The sequence below is a fragment of the Asparagus officinalis genome, chromosome 10 (genome assembly GCF_001876935.1).
Source record: "Asparagus officinalis chromosome 10, Aspof.V1, whole genome shotgun sequence".
Taxonomy (NCBI): Eukaryota; Viridiplantae; Streptophyta; class Magnoliopsida; order Asparagales; family Asparagaceae; genus Asparagus; species Asparagus officinalis.
This window is the reverse complement of record NC_033803.1, coordinates 55,807,182-55,825,120: the sequence shown is the minus strand read 5'-3', so window position 1 is coordinate 55,825,120 and position 17,939 is coordinate 55,807,182. Positions and strand designations below refer to the sequence as shown.

General features: G+C 32.2%; 1 protein-coding gene across 1 annotated transcript; it reads right to left on the bottom strand.

Annotated features, from left to right (window-relative positions):
• Positions 6,599-14,604, bottom strand: LOC109826754 (thioredoxin F2, chloroplastic-like). The gene is made up of 4 exons (XM_020393772.1): positions 14,601-14,604; positions 9,149-9,419; positions 6,974-7,073; positions 6,599-6,878 (listed from the first exon to the last, which is right to left on the bottom strand). The coding sequence occupies exons 1-4, from the start codon at positions 14,602-14,604 to the stop codon at positions 6,741-6,743; spliced, it is 513 nt and encodes a 170-aa protein (XP_020249361.1). The 3' UTR covers positions 6,599-6,740.

Sequence of the window (17,939 nt, the reverse complement as noted above, 5' to 3'; positions counted from 1 at the left end):
TTCACTTATATAAATATAAAATATAATATACTTGTTACACATTTCATATTTATAATTTTGTTTAGCCATATATATATGAAACAAATGATATAACTATATGTATACATGTATTGTTGCAATCTTAAAATGCAAATAAATGAAATTTTTTATTATGGCATTAAAAACGTTTATTTGAAAAATTATGTGTTTATGGATTAAGACTTTTCTATAATATTAATAGATTTTCCGAATCTATTATCCATTAAGGATTTTGGCCAAACTTGTTTAAAATTGTTTTGTCAAAACAAGTATTGATGTTTCGTATTCTTAAATAGTTTACAAAATAACTATATTTAACAAAATGGGCAAAAAAGTACATTTAAAGATTTTTTTGCTAACATGTCTATTACATATATATATCATTTCTAAAATTTTATCATTTTGGGAGTTGATTACTATACTGAATTGATTTTACAAAATTCAAGTATTTTAGCAGTTGTAGAATCTGCGAATATCTATTTTAAAATATTTATTTCTCACAAATGGGAAGTGATATTTTTCCAAAAATTATTTCTCTAACATGTTTATATACATGTCTAGAAACATACCACAAAATTTCATGATTTTTAGATTGCCCTTTACTATTTTTAATTGATTTTACAAAATCAGATACGTTAAATTTCATGATTTTTACAACCCCTAAAAATGAAAATTTCAGATTTTTAAGTTGCTTTTACTATTTTTAGGAGTTCTAATATTTTCTGCAAATAACTGAAACATGCTTTATCAAATTTTTATCCTTGTGTCTTTTTTATTTCTATTATTAACAATTCAATCATCGACATGCGTGGATGAGCAAAAATAACTTGTGTGAATAAACCCCCCCATAAACACGGCAGCCTCTCTCATTCATTTTCTAGTATATATTTCATTGATAGTTTCACATTTAATATATTATGTCAACGATTCATGACTACTGCTAAAAATGCCGGACATAAGGGTACCGTTACATATTCCCTAAAAAAGATACTCGATGACCATTGTTATTCGTAGATGACTCTCAGTGGACATATATACATAATTTGTGGCCCACTCTAAATAAGTTCAATGCAACATATTAGGAATGATAGGACATTTATGCTGTCAAAGTGCTTTGACACGAGCAATGTAAGATAAACATGTCTCTTGATCTAGTAGTTCCCTATGAAGCATGTTTCCTTGTGAGTCTTCATATAATTGACTACTTCGAAATAAAACTGAATTCAGGTAGGACATACTCAAGCTGTCTCCTTCCCCAGGATTCCGAATGACCCATAAGCCAGATTCTACAAATCGGCTTCTCTTGGATATGGGTCCGCGCGACGAAAGTGAGAAGACGAATACATTTGCAAATTAAAGGGTGGCCACTTTCAAGGAGAAATGAGGGCGATTTTTGCGTCTTTATGAGACGAGAAAGAGGCAGTGCGCGAATGAGGAGTTATAAAATTTCAAGGAGATACCTACTTGCGATCTTTGTTTCTATGTAGGAAAAGCTGAAGAATTCCCCTCTCTTCTCTCGGGGCAGAGGTGATACTAAGAGATACGAACACACCCGTGCATTCGTACCTGGGCGGCAATACCACGCAAGGTGGTTAATAAAATATAACTATAATGGTCTTATTCGCCAATTGGTGATATTACAAAGGGTTTATTCGCAATACTGTTAATTTAATCCACATAAAAACAGTTTTGTGGTAATGTATTATTTGGTCTAATTTTTTTTTTGTTATTTTTAAGTTTTTTTACTTCATTGAATTAAAAAATACCATGAAACAACTCGAATCACGTTTGACTACATTGATAATTGAATTAAAAAAATAAGTTTTTAAATAATTTGCAATCTTATATTATCCTTTGGATTAATTACAGAGAGTTAACACCATTGATACTGCCAGATTCAAATTTAGTAAAAAGACAACTTTCATAAACAAACCGTCAAAAGATCCACATTTGCCAATAAAACCAAACAAAAGATAACATCTTTACGCCCACGAAAAAAATAGAGAGAGAGAGAGAGAGAAATAGAGGAAATCTGAGCCCAAAATAGAAATAAAAGGATTAAAGAAAAATGACAAGTTAACCATTGCCTTTGCACAGATCGAAATATCCATGTCTTCTTGAAATGGACGAGCATGTAGAGACACAAGTCATGAGGAGAGTTAGTTCTTCAAAGCTCGAGCCATTATTTCAGCAATGTTAGGAGAGTACGTCAGCTGTAATCCTCACAGCATTCGGTCTTCAAATTAACCATTGTAACACAATATCCATTTAATATATCACAAAATAATCAAGAAAAAAGGTTTGAAAACTCAGTATCCGAAACAACTCGAATCGACGTTTGGCGGCCACATGATAATTGAATTAAGAAAGATGCAAGCCATCCAAGGCAATGGCATATTTCAGGCAACAATTGGAAAAGTTTAAAAAAAATATTGTTAATTCAAATGACTTTATTTCAGAGTATAGCCAATATGAACATGACTTATTATGACAATTAATTGGTGACATTTTACTTATGATTATCAAGAAATCACGTCAATATAGGAGTAGAAACGAAATAAGGAAAAATACCTGTCGCGTTGAAAAGTTCTATAGGGTTCTCTTCATTCGACTCATAATAATTCCCTTCCCTTTCTTTGGATGGCAAGCAGTAAAAAAGCTTAGTTGACTAAAAAGCATTGAGCTTTTCATGCGTTTCAAAGAGTATATTAAGAAACCCCAAGTGTGTTAGCGCCCTTTTTTAGGAGATAGGTGAGAGAGCGGAAAGAAAATTCGATCGATCGAATTGATAGATCGTAATTCGAAGAGACATTCCCAAAATTACCCAAAAAACAAAAACTTTAATTCAGAGAACATACCTCAAGCATCATAATGACTTTCTTGAAAACATTTTAACACCTTGACAAAGATTGGTTGGGGGAAATAAACCTAGATTCTGCGAGAAATTACCTGATCGAGAAAACTATCACAGGAAATCTACCATGCTTTTGCGCATCGTAGATGTTGTTGGGGCTCGAAGCCAATCGTGGGTCGTCATCGTCGCCTCTGACGATTCGGAGGATGAAGCAGGATCGGAGTGGCATCTTCGTCGCCTCGCTAGTTGGGTTGAACTTCCAGTGTGAGGAGAGGGAAAGAAGAAGTTTATGGTTTGTTTGATGAAAGAAAAGGGGAGGAGACGGAGAAACTTCTGGGAAGTATTTAGGGAGAAAAACTTATGGTTTACAGAGCGGGATCTCGAAGCTGGGGTTGGTTGAATTTTGAAGTCTACTAGTATTTAAATCCCGTGCAAAGCACGGATCTAAAAATTTTCTGCAAATAGTTAACATGTTATACAAATAAGTATTCTGCTTTAGATATAAAGTATAGCGGGGAAGGTTGAACCGAATAATTATAATAAACAGTTTGGTTATTATTCGTCTAGATATTTTAGACCCGCTACAAAACACGGTTTCTAAAAGTTTTCACAACTTGCATTGGAGACCTAATGCAATTCCACGAATCTAATCAACTGTTTAAACTGCATAAGTATCAATTACCGTAACAATGAAAGAAACCATTTAAACTCTCGAGCACATCCTTCTGTTTTGAATTGGTGGAAGATCCATTAGCAACTTCCTGTCCTTCAACATAGTTCTCTCACACCTCCAAGCGGAAAAGACTGTATATTAGCAGAAAACAAAGCAGGATAAATGAAGATTTGGAGAATATTTACTAATAGTTTACCTTCAGTCTCTGGTGTATTGCCGATTGTTCAGCCCGTGCAAGAAGGTGGGCATCTAGAATCCTGACTGAAGCGAATGAATTTTGAAGCTTTGCCAATCCAGCTTGGAGAAGAGCCACGACCATATTTGTCTTAGACTCCCATAGAGAACCCAGGAAAGTGCCAGCTCTATCAACTGTTTCAACTTCAATCTGTGCAATAGAATTTAGAAAGTTTTTATATAGTACAGAGATTAAGTTAAAACAAACTAACAGATGCAGCATTAGCACCTCTACTTCCCGCTACATTATCTTCCTTCTCATTAATGCAATAGCTTCATCTGAAAAGGGCTCATCTCGACCTGGGCACCTGACACCAGAGAATGCGAAAGCAATGCTTCAAGTTTCCTTGGGAATAAGAAATTTAAAACGATGTCCACTAAGGACATATTCAACCATAGCGGGAAGCCTTCTAATTTTTTGTAGAAATGGCAAGAAATCTATCGCTTTCTTTGCTGAAGCCTGAGTAAAATAAAAGATTTATATCATGCAAACCAAAAAAACTAATTACTTCTCCTAGAGAAAAGTTACAGTTCCTACCGTGTCAGATAAAAATGGGTTATCATATGACCACATAAAATTGGATTCCCAACTGTTAGGTGATGGAGCTAACAAATAAAATGATGCAAATGAATACATACTGTTGCAAATAAAAAGTTGGCCTTAATGTTAGTGAAATAAATAACCAATTCAATGCAAGAGAATCATTAAAAAAAGAAGAACACACAATGCATTTAATTCATACTGCAATCGGTAAAATCACATTCAACACAGCAATCAAAATAATGAAATTTCTCAAATGACAAAAACCCATTTGAGATTTGGATCCAATAACCAAAACCCATTTCTGAAAAAGTAGGATCCGAGAAAGAGAAGCCAATCCCAGTTGAGATCTCCACTCAAATGATAAGAATCTAATTAAATTTACCACGATTCTTATCAAAGGAGTCAATGTGAAGGATCCCAGAGTATAAAGATCCATCATTGACCTGAACCTCGACGGGCAAACCCACCATGCAAATGGCAACGTAGAGAAGATACTCATCGTCTCTCAGATTCTTGGAAACCATGATCTTTTGCCCCTCTCTTTCTCTCTTTCTCATCAATGATTAAGGTTCAAGTGAAATTTCTTACATTCTACTGGAAAATTTCGGCAATGGAGAGATCAAGATTAAGGTCTGCTCTTTGTGAAAATGGGGAATGTGTGAGAGAGAGAGAGAAAAAGGGAGAGAGAACGTGGAGCGGTATGAGATGGGGGTGCGCCGGTGGGGTGGTTTTCGGGTGGGGTAGTTTTCTCTCTCTTGCAGACTCGGGAGTATTTTTAGGAGGTGGAAGTTATAGTGGGAGGAGACCGGCGGAAGTTAGGGAAAATAAGGCGGAAGAATCGTGGGAGTATAAAAATGTGAATAAAAAACTTGGTTTACTATTCATTTTAACTTTTTGATTGTTCTCCTTTAGTTTATAAGTAGTAGATTAGGGGGAAGAACGTGGGTAGTAGGAGAGGGAGGGTGCGGGAAGGGAGGTAGTAGAAGAGATGAGAAATAATGACGTGGCTCCTTTGAGGGGATGACATGACTCCTTTTGATTGGTCCACCTAAGATTTATTGTTCATCAGAATATTTTTGTTGCTCTCCTTTAGGGCCCGTTTGGATAATGAAAATATTGAAAGTAAGAAGTATGTTATAGAAGTAACTTTCAAAACTATGAAGTAGGAAGTAAAGGAAATAACAAATTTTTTATTTGTTTCATATATTTTTAGAAGTAATGAAAGTAGAATTTCTTCCTCTTCATTTACTTTTTTGTTTGGATAACATTTGAAAATATTACTAGGAAGTAATTAACACATGTTGCTTCCATAATTTCAAAGTCACGTCACGCTTTTTAATTTGATCTAGCACGTTACAACCAGTTTCATGCCGCTATGACCCCTCGTCACTTGAGAGCAAGAAGAATTCTTCAACCACATAGCTTCAAAATAATTGTTTACCTCTCGCCTACGATGAAACTCCGGATGATCATAAATTCCTATGAATCTCCAATTTCTCTCCTCCCTTGCTCCTTTGATTGTAACATCAACGTTGTATTTAGACAAAGAATTAATAGACAAATTGTTCTCTTCATCCTAAAAAAAAAGTTGGCCGACGTCCATCACAAATTACTACAAAATAATTGTTAAAAGTTAAGAACAATTTTATCAATGAAAAGTTGTTAGAAGTAACTAACAAAGAAAATATTAATAAAAAATTATTTCTTTCCTAATTAATATTGCATTTCAACTACTTCCGAGCTACTTCTGAGTATTGAGGATTGGAAAAATATTTTAGAAGTAATGATGACACGTAGGCGCCAAACAAGCGTTTAAGGAAGTATTGGAAGTAAGTTCTTCAAAGAACTAAACACACTTTTTTGTTTAGAAATAGCAGAAGTAACATTTATTTTTTTTACTTCAGCTACTTCATAATTATTTCCGTGCAAACAAACAGACCATTAGTTTATAAGTAATAGATTCCACAAAACCCATGCCATACTTCAAAATTTCCCCCCTCATACTATCTGTTTCACTACGTTTCACGCCATGTCAAATCCACCTACATTGCCCAACTCCACATACGCTGTTTCCTCTTAGATCCATTTCATGGTCAGCTCTTTTCGACAAATATGAAAATTGGTTAAATTTTTTCCAAATTATATCAACATGTCCATTCAAAGGACTGCTCTATAAATTCAATTCAAATCAATGTGAACTAAAGGAAATGATGAACATCTTCGAGAAGCACAACATCCTTTCCGAACCAAACTGATTGGTAATGAACAATACTCATTTTGCGACGGTAACAGTGCTATATTTATTAACCGAAAACAATAAAATGACAGTTACAAATATTTGTATATCCCTTTATTAGGGTTATCATTTTAATATTTCTTGAAACTCAGAACCCTATTAAAATGGCAATGGAACCAGCCTATGAGCTTGACTTTACAGTATCAATAGCAAAAACTAGATCGTCAAATTTGGCCCCCGTTACTTCCTTTACCACCTTACTGTCCTTGAGAATCTTGAAGGTCGGAACGACCTTGATACCCAGCTCTTTTGCCAAAGCCTGTGATATAAAAAATGCCATGACTCTCGTGAGGTTGAAAGATAATTAGCAATGAGATAAAAGTGAGAGAATATACAGGGAAGAGCATTATCGACCTTGTTTTCTTGATTGCAGTCGAGCTTCATGAATACAACATCCTGGTATTTCTCAGACAACTTTTGAAATTTAGGAGCAATAACCTTACAAGGGCCACACCTTCATTCACGGATTTAGAATAACAAAGAGATATATCTTAATCAGAACTTTACCACATTTAGATAACAAGAAAATGATACAGACTACAGTTAAACATTTTATTGTCACGCGACATAGAGGTCTATGTTCGCTTGCAAACAGACTGTGACCTTTATCCCAAATGAAAGAAGAAGAAGAAGATGCAAGGAGGTGGTATATTTGATTATCGCCCAAGTAATTTACATGTTTATCTCGTAAATAGTTCAAGTTTAACTCTTCACATGGGAAAAAAATAAAAATTAAATTATATCAATCATAAATACAATACAAATCCTTAGAAATACGGGTGCACATGGTTCAGAATACCATGCCCTTATCCGCTTACCAATCATGGACGCACGGATACGGATTCGCGGTAAGAAAAAACTGATATCCGTATCCGCTCAAATCGAATACATATATGGGTATACTGGCGGATATATAAGTTGATATACAAAACAGATATGAGAAAACCTTAAAATATTAGAAAAAAAATTGATAGCTCATATGATACAAAAAAAGCTCATTAATATTTTTGTTATATCTAAAAAGCTAACATTAGATCTCTTGATCATCAAAATTAACATCAAATCCATTAATCCAAGAATTAAAGCCAGTGCAACTGTACGACAACTATATATGCAGACCTTTTATACACAAATCAAAATATTTCACTATATATCCAATATCCAGAACTGTATCCTATCCGTTGTAGGTTTTAGTAACCATATTCATATTTATTTCCTCGGATACAGATATTTTTGTGCACCTCTATCTAGAATTATTAGATTGAACGCATTCGACTTTGACATAATAATACAAAAATTCTGCAAGAAAAAAGTTTATTTTTTATGTTGATATGGTTATTACATATGTTCATTAGTAGTACAATTGTTTAGTCTTTTCAGTGCAAACACAAATTTATGGATTTTCTATTTACTATATTTGAAACGTAAAAAGAACTTTCTCATATAGTTTTCAAACTTTTTTATTTTCTGAGGCACATTGGTTGACCTTTCACTACATGGATTAACTAGGAACTCTTGTTTTTGATTATAAACTTGGGGGAAACGTGTTTTTCTTTAGTTTGCAACTTCTTTCATGCATATATGAGGCAGTCATGTAGTAAACGAGTTTAAGCAACTATGGTAACTGAAGTTGTACATTCTCAGGTCTGAGAATCTCCTCTAGCTTTCTTCGAGAAGGAGGAAAAAAATCTTACCTCATGTGGAATATTAATATGTCCTTGTTGAATATTGAGATACAATTATTCTGTAAAATTTTTGAACTACTACTGCGTAGGGGATATCGGAGACGATTGATAAATGCAATCACAACGGACCCTACAAAAATCATATCATGATCAACACAATATTATTTATTGAAACAGAGTATTATACTATAAACTAAAAAGTAAGCTCATCTCACGCGAGCCTAGGTTTTGTCGGCAATCCCTTTGTGAGCATCGAGATGCCGAGACCACCCGCAGTCAGGTGATGCTTGAGGCATTTTCCATACTTAAGTTTTACATTGTGAATGTGATTTCTAAGTTGTGTTTTCAACGGATCTAATTTGTTTTGCTAATATCTGACCCGTTAGTTGATGGCTCGTCTTGTTATTGATATATTTTGCAATTTGAATAAACCTAATATGATCTGCTAAAATCTAATTTACGAGTCCATTAATCTAATATTTTCTGCTAATTCGCGATTTGAATTTGTATGGATTTATATCTTACTTAGATGTGTTATAATCTTATTTTATTTGTTAATCGTACTTTTGGATTCGTGTTCTGTTGAAAGCTTGAAAATTAAGTTAATTTTTTTTTTACTAAGAGGAACCAGTTATCTAGAGATTAACAGTTAAATTCTGTTCTACTATGAACCAAATACTAAAAACTATTTATTCCCTTTTAAACGAAGCACCGAATCGAACATAACAGATTAGCTAGACAAAAGATTAACGAACTATTTGCTAATTACTTGGCTCACTTCCACCGTTATCCACAGTTAACTCAAATTAGTAAAGGATAATTTTGAATTAGGAGTATTAATTACCATTGAGTGTACATATCAAGAACCACAACCTTCGATCCTGCCCCCTTAACGAGCGGCCAAAAGGTGTCCTTGTTCACCTCCGTCACCTGACCCACGGTCGGAACCGACGTCGTGTCCAAGCTCGGCCGGGCCAAGCAGCACCGAACCGGACATATCCCGAATCGAACCGGTCGAGGTTGGAAATGCGAGCGATTAGCAGGAGGTGACGCGGTTGGAGAGAAGGCGATGGTGATGATGAGAGGAATGAAGGTGGAGACGGCGACAGAGAGAACTGGAGCGCCATTGTTGGGGAATTTTACAGGATTTTGAGTTTGCGATTTTTGGGGGAAATGGAGTTTTAGTCAAGAAGGGGGAGTTAAAGATGACGGGAATAGCCTTGGGGTTGTGTGGATGATGGATGAGGAGGCCGAAGATGGTCGGGGGTAACTTAGTAAATTGAGGATGGCGTTTGTGTGGTGGCTTTGTTCTGTGTTTGATGAATCAGATTTCGAGAGGTGCTGGCCATAGAGAAGACGAAGGAAAATGGTTCTGATTTTTTTTTTGTATTTTTGACATTTTTTGTATTTTCGTATTTTTTATTATTTTATTATTTTTTGTCTTCGACCGTTACGGACAAGGGGAGTGATAATTGTGCAATTGGGTCGGGTCGGATCTTTGTAATATGTAAGATCAGATGCAGACATGAAGATGTTTTGATACCATGTCCAGTTTGTTGACCTTCGTGTTTTGATGATGTTTAACAAACAATTTATCACTAATGTTGTTTGTCTAGTATTTGTGTTTTCTTATTTATTATAGACAAACAACATAGTTGGAGGATGGATGGAATCGAGCCTTAACGATCATATCAAATGGAGGTTGGCGGAATTGTGGAGTGAAGCAACGTCAATTCAAGTTAAAGATCCAATTACAAGCTTCTTCCGCAAAGTTTACCAAGTCATGCTCATTGAAGACCTTCATCAAACTTGGGTATATTTAGTATAGGTTTATATTATGTGTGTTTAATACTCTAAGCTCAATATCATATACACACACAATATTGGATTTTCTCACAAAATGAGCTATTTTGAGAAAACTTTGTGATATTGTTTTATTGACCATGTTTACTTTATATTCATGTGTTATAATATTTATGAAGACATTTCATAAAGTTTCAATATGCATTTAAACTCTTTTTGTCAAAAACATGTTCTTAACAAATTCATATTCATGCGTGTTTTTACAAAATATTGAGTTTTCACAATTGAGAAATGAAAATTGAAAATTTATTTTTGTAACATGTTTGTTTTCATGTTTATAAACATTTTGCAAAGTTTCATCAAGTTTGGAATTGATTTGTTATGTTTAATGGAATTTACAAAATCATGTTTTTGTTCGTGCACATGTTCGTGCATGTTTTATAAAACAGATGAGTTTTTATAAATGGGAAGTGATATTCAATAAATTCTTTCTTTGAAATGTTTATCTACATGTTTAAAAACTTCCCTCAAAATTTTACTATTTTTGGAGTTGATTTACTGTGCCCAATTGATTTTACAAAATCGTGTATGTCTGCAGTTTTTCAGAAACTGTAAATCTGTGTTCAAACATTTATTTATCTCAACTGAGAAATTATTTTTCAGAAATTCTTTCTCTAAAATGTTCTTATACATGTGTATAACCTTCCCTAAAAATTTCATAATTTTTAGAGCTGTTTTACTTATTTTAATTGATTTTACAAAACTGATATGCACTGCTACAGTACCAGCGGTCGACCGCGCTACAGTGCGGTCGACCGACGAACTGTCTGGAAAATTCTTCCGTTTCTTACCTTGCTCGTGGTCGACTGCACCGGCCGACCCCTGCTCTATCAGTTCTGTTTCCAACGGCTATTTTTGTTACCGTTGCTGGGACTGTTTTTGTCATTTGGTTTGGGGTTTTTGGCTGAGGTTTTGGGAGGCTATAAATACCCCATTGATCTCAGTTCTAAGTACAACCCAAGAGAGAATGTTTTAACAGTTTTAAAAAGAGTTTAAGTTTGTTTAGTTTGTTTTTGGGGTTTGCTGTTACAAAGAGGAGTTTGCATCATCTGTTGAGGAATTCATCTTCAATATTCTTTCATCCTCTCTTTGTGTTGATAGAGAAGTTTCCTTAACTCTATTTCCTAGCAATTTCTACTATTGTATTTCATATCAATCTTATTGCTAGTTATTATTGAGTTAAGTTTTTATTTATATCTCATTGTTACACACACCCACTTGAGCTTATTGTATTTGCATACATAGTATATTAGGGTTGTGAGAGATTGTAACATTGAGTTGTGCTTAATTGAGTTCTCCCCTTGTATGTGAGAACAAATCATTTATATTTGTTATATTATGAGTGTTGTAAGGTTTTCGGTGAGCTAGAAAACCGAGTGTGTTGTGAAGTTTTCGGTGAACTAGAAAACCGATTGTGAGGAGTGACGTTGATCGGTGAGCGTTGAAAACCGACACTGTGAGGTGTAAACGTTATTCGGGTGAGCGTAGAAAACCCGGTTGTGATAGTGGATTTCTCCCCGGGAGTGGGGAGCGGAGACGTAGGACGGAAGGTCCGAAGTCCGTGATCATATCTTGTGTTTGAGTGTGCTTTGGCGTTTATTTATACTTGTGTTTATATTTCTTGTCGCCATTGTCATTAGCTCATTATTTATATGATCCACTATCTAGTTCATATAGTTTACCCCTTGTGTTAGTTTTATATCCTTGCATATACATATATCATATTGTATATCTCTTTGATAGGATATATCATCTTGTGTTAGTTTATATATCCTTGCATATATATATTCATCATATAGGATATATCTCATTGTTCATATTGCTTATCCTAGCTTATATTCTTGTTATATTTCATACTTGCTAGGATAACTTGTTAATTAGTTTTTATTAGATTAGTATAAGACCCTAATCACCCCCCCTCTAGGGTCTAACAATTGGTATCAGAGCTTGGTGCTCTTTGATTTAAGGTCTAATCGCCTTGAGTTAAAGATCTAAGTTAGCTTATTGTGCTAATCTAATTTTGAGCTTTATTTGTATCTTGCTTGCCTTTTATATTATGGATATGCATGGTTTAGGTTATGCCATTAATATTGCTCCTAGATTAGATAATTTCCTCTATGCCCAATGGTGTGTTAGATTTAAACTTTTTGTTCAATCTAAACACTTTGATTTATGGGAAATTATAGATGATGCTTATATTGTGCCCATTTTGGAGAAATCCAAGTGGAATAAGAATGATCATCGTATGTTTATAATGAACAATATTTTGTTAGAATATTTGCTAAATGCTCTTGATTCATCTATGCCTAACAAATTTGTTCATTTTGATAGTGCTTACACCTTATGAAAATTTATTGAAGCACATCAAGGGGACTTGGAGGCGATCCGACAAGCTTTGGAGGATCCCGCTTCAAGTTCATATGGAGCTTCATGCACACGAGCACTAGGCGATAGCCCTAGTGAGGTTTGCGAGTTCGAAACCGATAATGATTTATATAGTGATGAACTTGCTTGTGCTAGTGATAAATTATTGCATGCCTACAAGAAATTGCAAAATAATTTTATTAATTTACAAAGGAAGCATGAAAATTTAAAATCCGATCATGAGTCTTTAACTTCTAAGTTTGATATTATTTCTAATGAAAATATGATCCTTAAAGAAAACAATGAAAAATTAAAATCGGATCATGATTCTTTGCTTTCAAACTTTGCCAAGTTAACTCATGAAAAAGATAATGTCATGTTAGAAGTAAAGAACATACAAAATGATACTGCTTCTTTTATAAATAACTATTTATGTTCTACTTCTAAAAGTGCATATGTGCCTAAAAATGAAGACTTGAATCTTATGAATAAATGTATTTCATCTTTAGATTCAACTTTAAAAACATACATTAATAATCATAAGAGGCTTATGGATATGTGTGCCAAGTCTAAGTCACCATCCACTCATTATGCACATATATATAGCAAAGTTTACAAGTGCTCCATTTGTGGTCGTAAAGGCCATCTAGCTAAATTTTGCTATGATGCACACAAACATAAAAAAATCAATGCTCCTTGTGCATCTCATGTAGCTTCTTCATCACATGTACACACACATGCACCCATTGTTCATCATAAGCATGCTCATGTGTATAGATGTGATCATTGTGGTCGTTTTGGTCATTTGGCCGATTATTGTTTCGATTTAAAAAGAAAATCTTATTTGCCAAATGTTTCTAGTAGACCACATGTTTTTAAATGTGATGTTTGTGGTAGGTTTAGACATCTTACTAAATTTTATTTTGATTTGCAAAATGCTCCAAATTTGCAATTTGCTCTAAAAAGACCACATTTGTTTAATGATGTTTCTCATTTGTAAAATAATTTTAAAAGAAAATCTTTATTTGCAAATGATTCTCATGCACGAGCTAATGGTCCACAAAAACAAATGGATCTCTTTCATTGCACAAATTATAATCGGAAGGGTCATTTGAGTGAATATTGCTTTGACCATGTTAGTGCACCACATGCGCTCAAACGGGTTCATAACCCTAGGGCTTTGAGCTTAAATAATAGGGGTCATGTCCCTAAATCTTTTGGTACCAAGAGTTCTTGGGTATCAAAATAAATTTGAATTTTAAACCAAGAATTTTAATGTTTTTATCTTTTTTTTCTTGGTTTTGAAAATTATGTATTAAAATCATTTTTTTATGAAAACAAATTTTCTTTGATCAAATCTTTTTGTTTTCATGATTATTAATCTTGTTTTGATGAGAGGTTTGTATTTATATAACCCTTCGAATTTATTGGGTGTTTATTCCCAAATCATGTTTACCGGATGCTAAAATATTTATATGGGTTGTTACTAGCTCAAGAGCTAGATATAGTTGCCTCTCTTGATTTTTAAAAATCAATGATGATTTAGCTTTATACTTTTAAAGATGATTTTTTTCATAGTTCATGATTCTTGTGCGTTTTGTAATCTTTTTTTTGGAACTATGAAAATTTGTTGTGATTTGTTCTTTTGAATTCATTATATAGCTCAAATAGATGATTCAAATTTTAAATATGCTTTATAATGTATTCCTTATGTGGTTTGATCAAGTTTTACAAAGAAAATTTCCTTTATTGATCAAATATCATTTTTTGGCTCAAATTTTTGATTTATGATTTCATTTGAGTGATTTGTTTTCTTTTGAAAACTTTTTACTTGATTCTCATATTATTTTTCTTTTGATGTCATAATTTTTATGATCTTTGATATGAGACATTTTTTTCCACATTGACATATTTATATGTATTCTCATTGTCTTTTTGTATGTGAGTGGTGTTTAGCATATTTTTCATTTATGCTTGCTCACATGTTTGCCATGATCTTCATTTCATATATTCTTTATGGCATTTTGATAGGGGGAGCAATCCCTATATTTTTTTTGTGGTATACTCACCCATGCATATTGAAAAGGTAGAGAAAGGAAAGTAAAATATAATGTTTCGTAATTTTGTAATGAGAATGGAGGAGAATTTTTTTTCTTGTTTGGGGGTCCTAATAAAAGTGAAGGGAATAGAATAAAAGGGTTTTGAAATTAAATCTTAGTCGTCGATCTATGATAATAAGAGGTAAAATTTCCTTTTTATGTTAAAATTTTTATAATTAATTCTTTTCCCCTCCTCTACTTCCTAATTTGGAGAGGAACAAAATTGGACATTTCCCCCTCCCTTATCCTCCATTACCCCTCTTAAAACAACTCCCAAACAAGAGTTAACTCTCTGTTTCCCTTCCCCAACCCACATTACCCACCATCCAAATGTATTGTAATAGTTCATACGCTAGAGCGGAAGAAGATATATATGTTAGAGGAGAAATTAAGAAGATTATAGATGTCTTAGAGGATTGTGATTGTTGTGAAGCTCTGCTTTGAGTTAGGATTTTTTTTACTGTTATTTGACTTAACAGAGGGGTAAAACAATCACTTTGCCCCTAACCGTTAGATTTGACAAAATATTCCCTTTAAATCTAATGTGAGTTAATTAAAGGGACCAATTTGCAAGACCATATAGGACTTGAGGGACTAATATGTAGAGGGACTAATATGGAATTATTGAAGATGTAAAGGACAAATACCTACAAAATAAAATAAAATAAAATCATACTCCCTTCAAAAGCACGAGTTCAAGAAAATCTTTCTATGGTCAATATTACCCTTCACTATTTTAAATATTTTATTTATATCTTAATCTATCCTAATCATAATTATATCTTATCTTAATCCTACGTGAACTATCTATAGCTTAACAATTTAAAAAATTATATTAATAAAATATGTAAAATATATTTTTATGGTATTAGTTTTTAAAAATAAAGAAATTATATGTAATCATAATTATATCCTATCCTAATCCTACGTGAACTATCTATAGCTTAACTGTTTAAAAAAATTATATTAATAAAATATTTAAAACATCGTTTTATGGTATTAGTTTGTAAAGATAAAGAAATTATACATAGGTAACGTACTATAATACATAAAGTATTACAAAAAGAATCTAAATGTTTTAAAATTACACAAAATACCCTAAAAAGTTTAAAATTATAAAAACTATCCCGACGTCTAAAAACTTAAAACAACAAACATGAAATCAAAAAAATTAACAACTAAGAATTTAAAATTTGCAGATAACATCTCATCATCTAAAAAATTATAGAAACACCATCAAAAGTTCAAATTACAAACAAGCACCTGAAATTCTAAAATTTCAAGACTTACAAATAACATAGATGAATTCAAGCGATTATCATAATGCATCTAAAAAATTCTGATATTTTAAAGCTTAAAATAATAAACATAAAATTAAAAAATTCACAGCAGCCTCCGAAGAATTTAAAATTTTTAATTAATACCCTCAACATCTTAAAAATTATAGAAACACCCTCAAAAGTTTAAATTATAAAAAAATAACCCTAAAATTATAAAAATTTTAAAATTTGAAAACAACAAAAAATGAGTTCAAGAGATTACCCTCATGCACCTAAATTTTAAAATTTACCGAAATTAACCTCACAGTTATAAAAGTTGTAAAAAAAACACTTTCAAAATTTAAAAATTATAACAAAAACTCTAAAATTTTAAAATTTATAACCAGTACACATCAAATATGAAAACTATTGGTAGACCGTAAAATTTTAAATTTTTTAAAAATTAATCTTTAGTTTTAACAATTGTAAAAAACAACCTCAAAATTTCAGAGTTGTAAGAAATATAGTGACATTTAAAAATTACCACTGACACATGAAACATAAAAGTTACAACTACCAAACTTAAAAGTAATATTTTAAAAATACTCCCAAAGTTTTAAAAATTACAAATCACACCCTTAAAGTACCAAACCATAAAAAAGGACTGAAATTTTAAAACTTGGCAAAGAAATGTGTAATTATTAGATATTCTTTCATTAAGATATATATATTTAATTTCCAATTTGGGGTTTACTATCCCTTTTTAGCATCTAAAGACAGTCTAAGTTGATACTCGTAAACAAAAGCAATAAGAATTGATTAAAAATATCCGGTTAAGAAATAAAAATTTAAAAAATATTATAGCTTAAAAATTATCATCATCATATAAATTAAAGCAACTACATAAAATTTTACTAATAAGTTGGAGCAGCAAAACCCATTAGTAATATTAACTGATAGATGTTTAAATCTATAAAAATAATAAAATACTATAATATAACAGCTTAGCATTCAAAGAATACAATGAATTACGTATGAAGAAACTATCAGAATGTTCAGAGATATCATTCAAAAGAATCAAACTATTTCCATTGCAAATGGGAAAGTGACGGAAATAAATCTAAAATTCAGAAAATATCCATGAATCATTTGAATTGGCATTAACATAAGGCATGTCTATTAAAGAAGCACCAACTGAGTTACATTGAAATAATTTAATAACTTTATCCCAATCAAAGAAGAATTCTTTATGGAAGATGTAAGAAAAATTAGTAAGCATTCATAAATTTTATACTTTGTTCTTAAAATACTAAAGAAATTAAATATTAATATTATAATCTAAGGTAAATTAGTAATAAAAATATAGGTATTTAGTTTAGATCTTTGTGAAAAATAACATGGATAGAGCAAATATAATATTATTGACGTAACATAAAAACTTGTTGGATGCACATCAGAAAAATTTATTGTAGACAAAAAGAAGGCAGCTCTTAATCTTATTTAAGTAATAAATTAGGAACACAAAGAGTTTCATATATACAAAATTAATATTTATTCTCATTGAAATAAAAAATCAAAGTCTGTATTTCAAGATGTTTTTGTTGAATATCAGACATACATTTAACTTCTTTGTAAAGTTAAACAACAAGATAAAAGATTAACGAGCCCAGGAACGATAACAACACAAAAAGTACAACTCTAGCCCGATGTCACAATCGAATAGATGATGAAGATACTACTATTGAATTGCCCGGAAAAAAGAAAAAGGTGAGGAAGGATTGATATTAGCTCAGTTAAAAAACAGAAGGAGTAAAAGATAAATTTTTTTGAATATTTTATAGAATAGTTTAATTATTTTGTGTGAATTTAGAAATCTTTTGAATGGAACTTTTTTCAGTACTTTTATATGCTTGTGCAGATGTTTTTATCATATGAAAGTATACTAGAGTTAGCATTAATCTTTAATTTATAATTTTTTATGAAGGCTATCAATGATTAGGAACAAAATTTATATTCTCTTTTGTATATTTTAGCATATTTTTAAGCAATT

Bases quoted from the DNA above. Each gene is read 5' to 3' on its own strand.
- LOC109826754 (XM_020393772.1), bottom strand. The intron at 7,074-9,148 runs GTAATTAATACT...CCGTGAATGAAG, and splicing joins CTTGATATGTACACTCAATG to GTGTGGCCCTTGTAAGGTTA. The intron at 6,879-6,973 runs GTCGATAATGCT...TTTATATCACAG, and splicing joins ACTGCAATCAAGAAAACAAG to GCTTTGGCAAAAGAGCTGGG.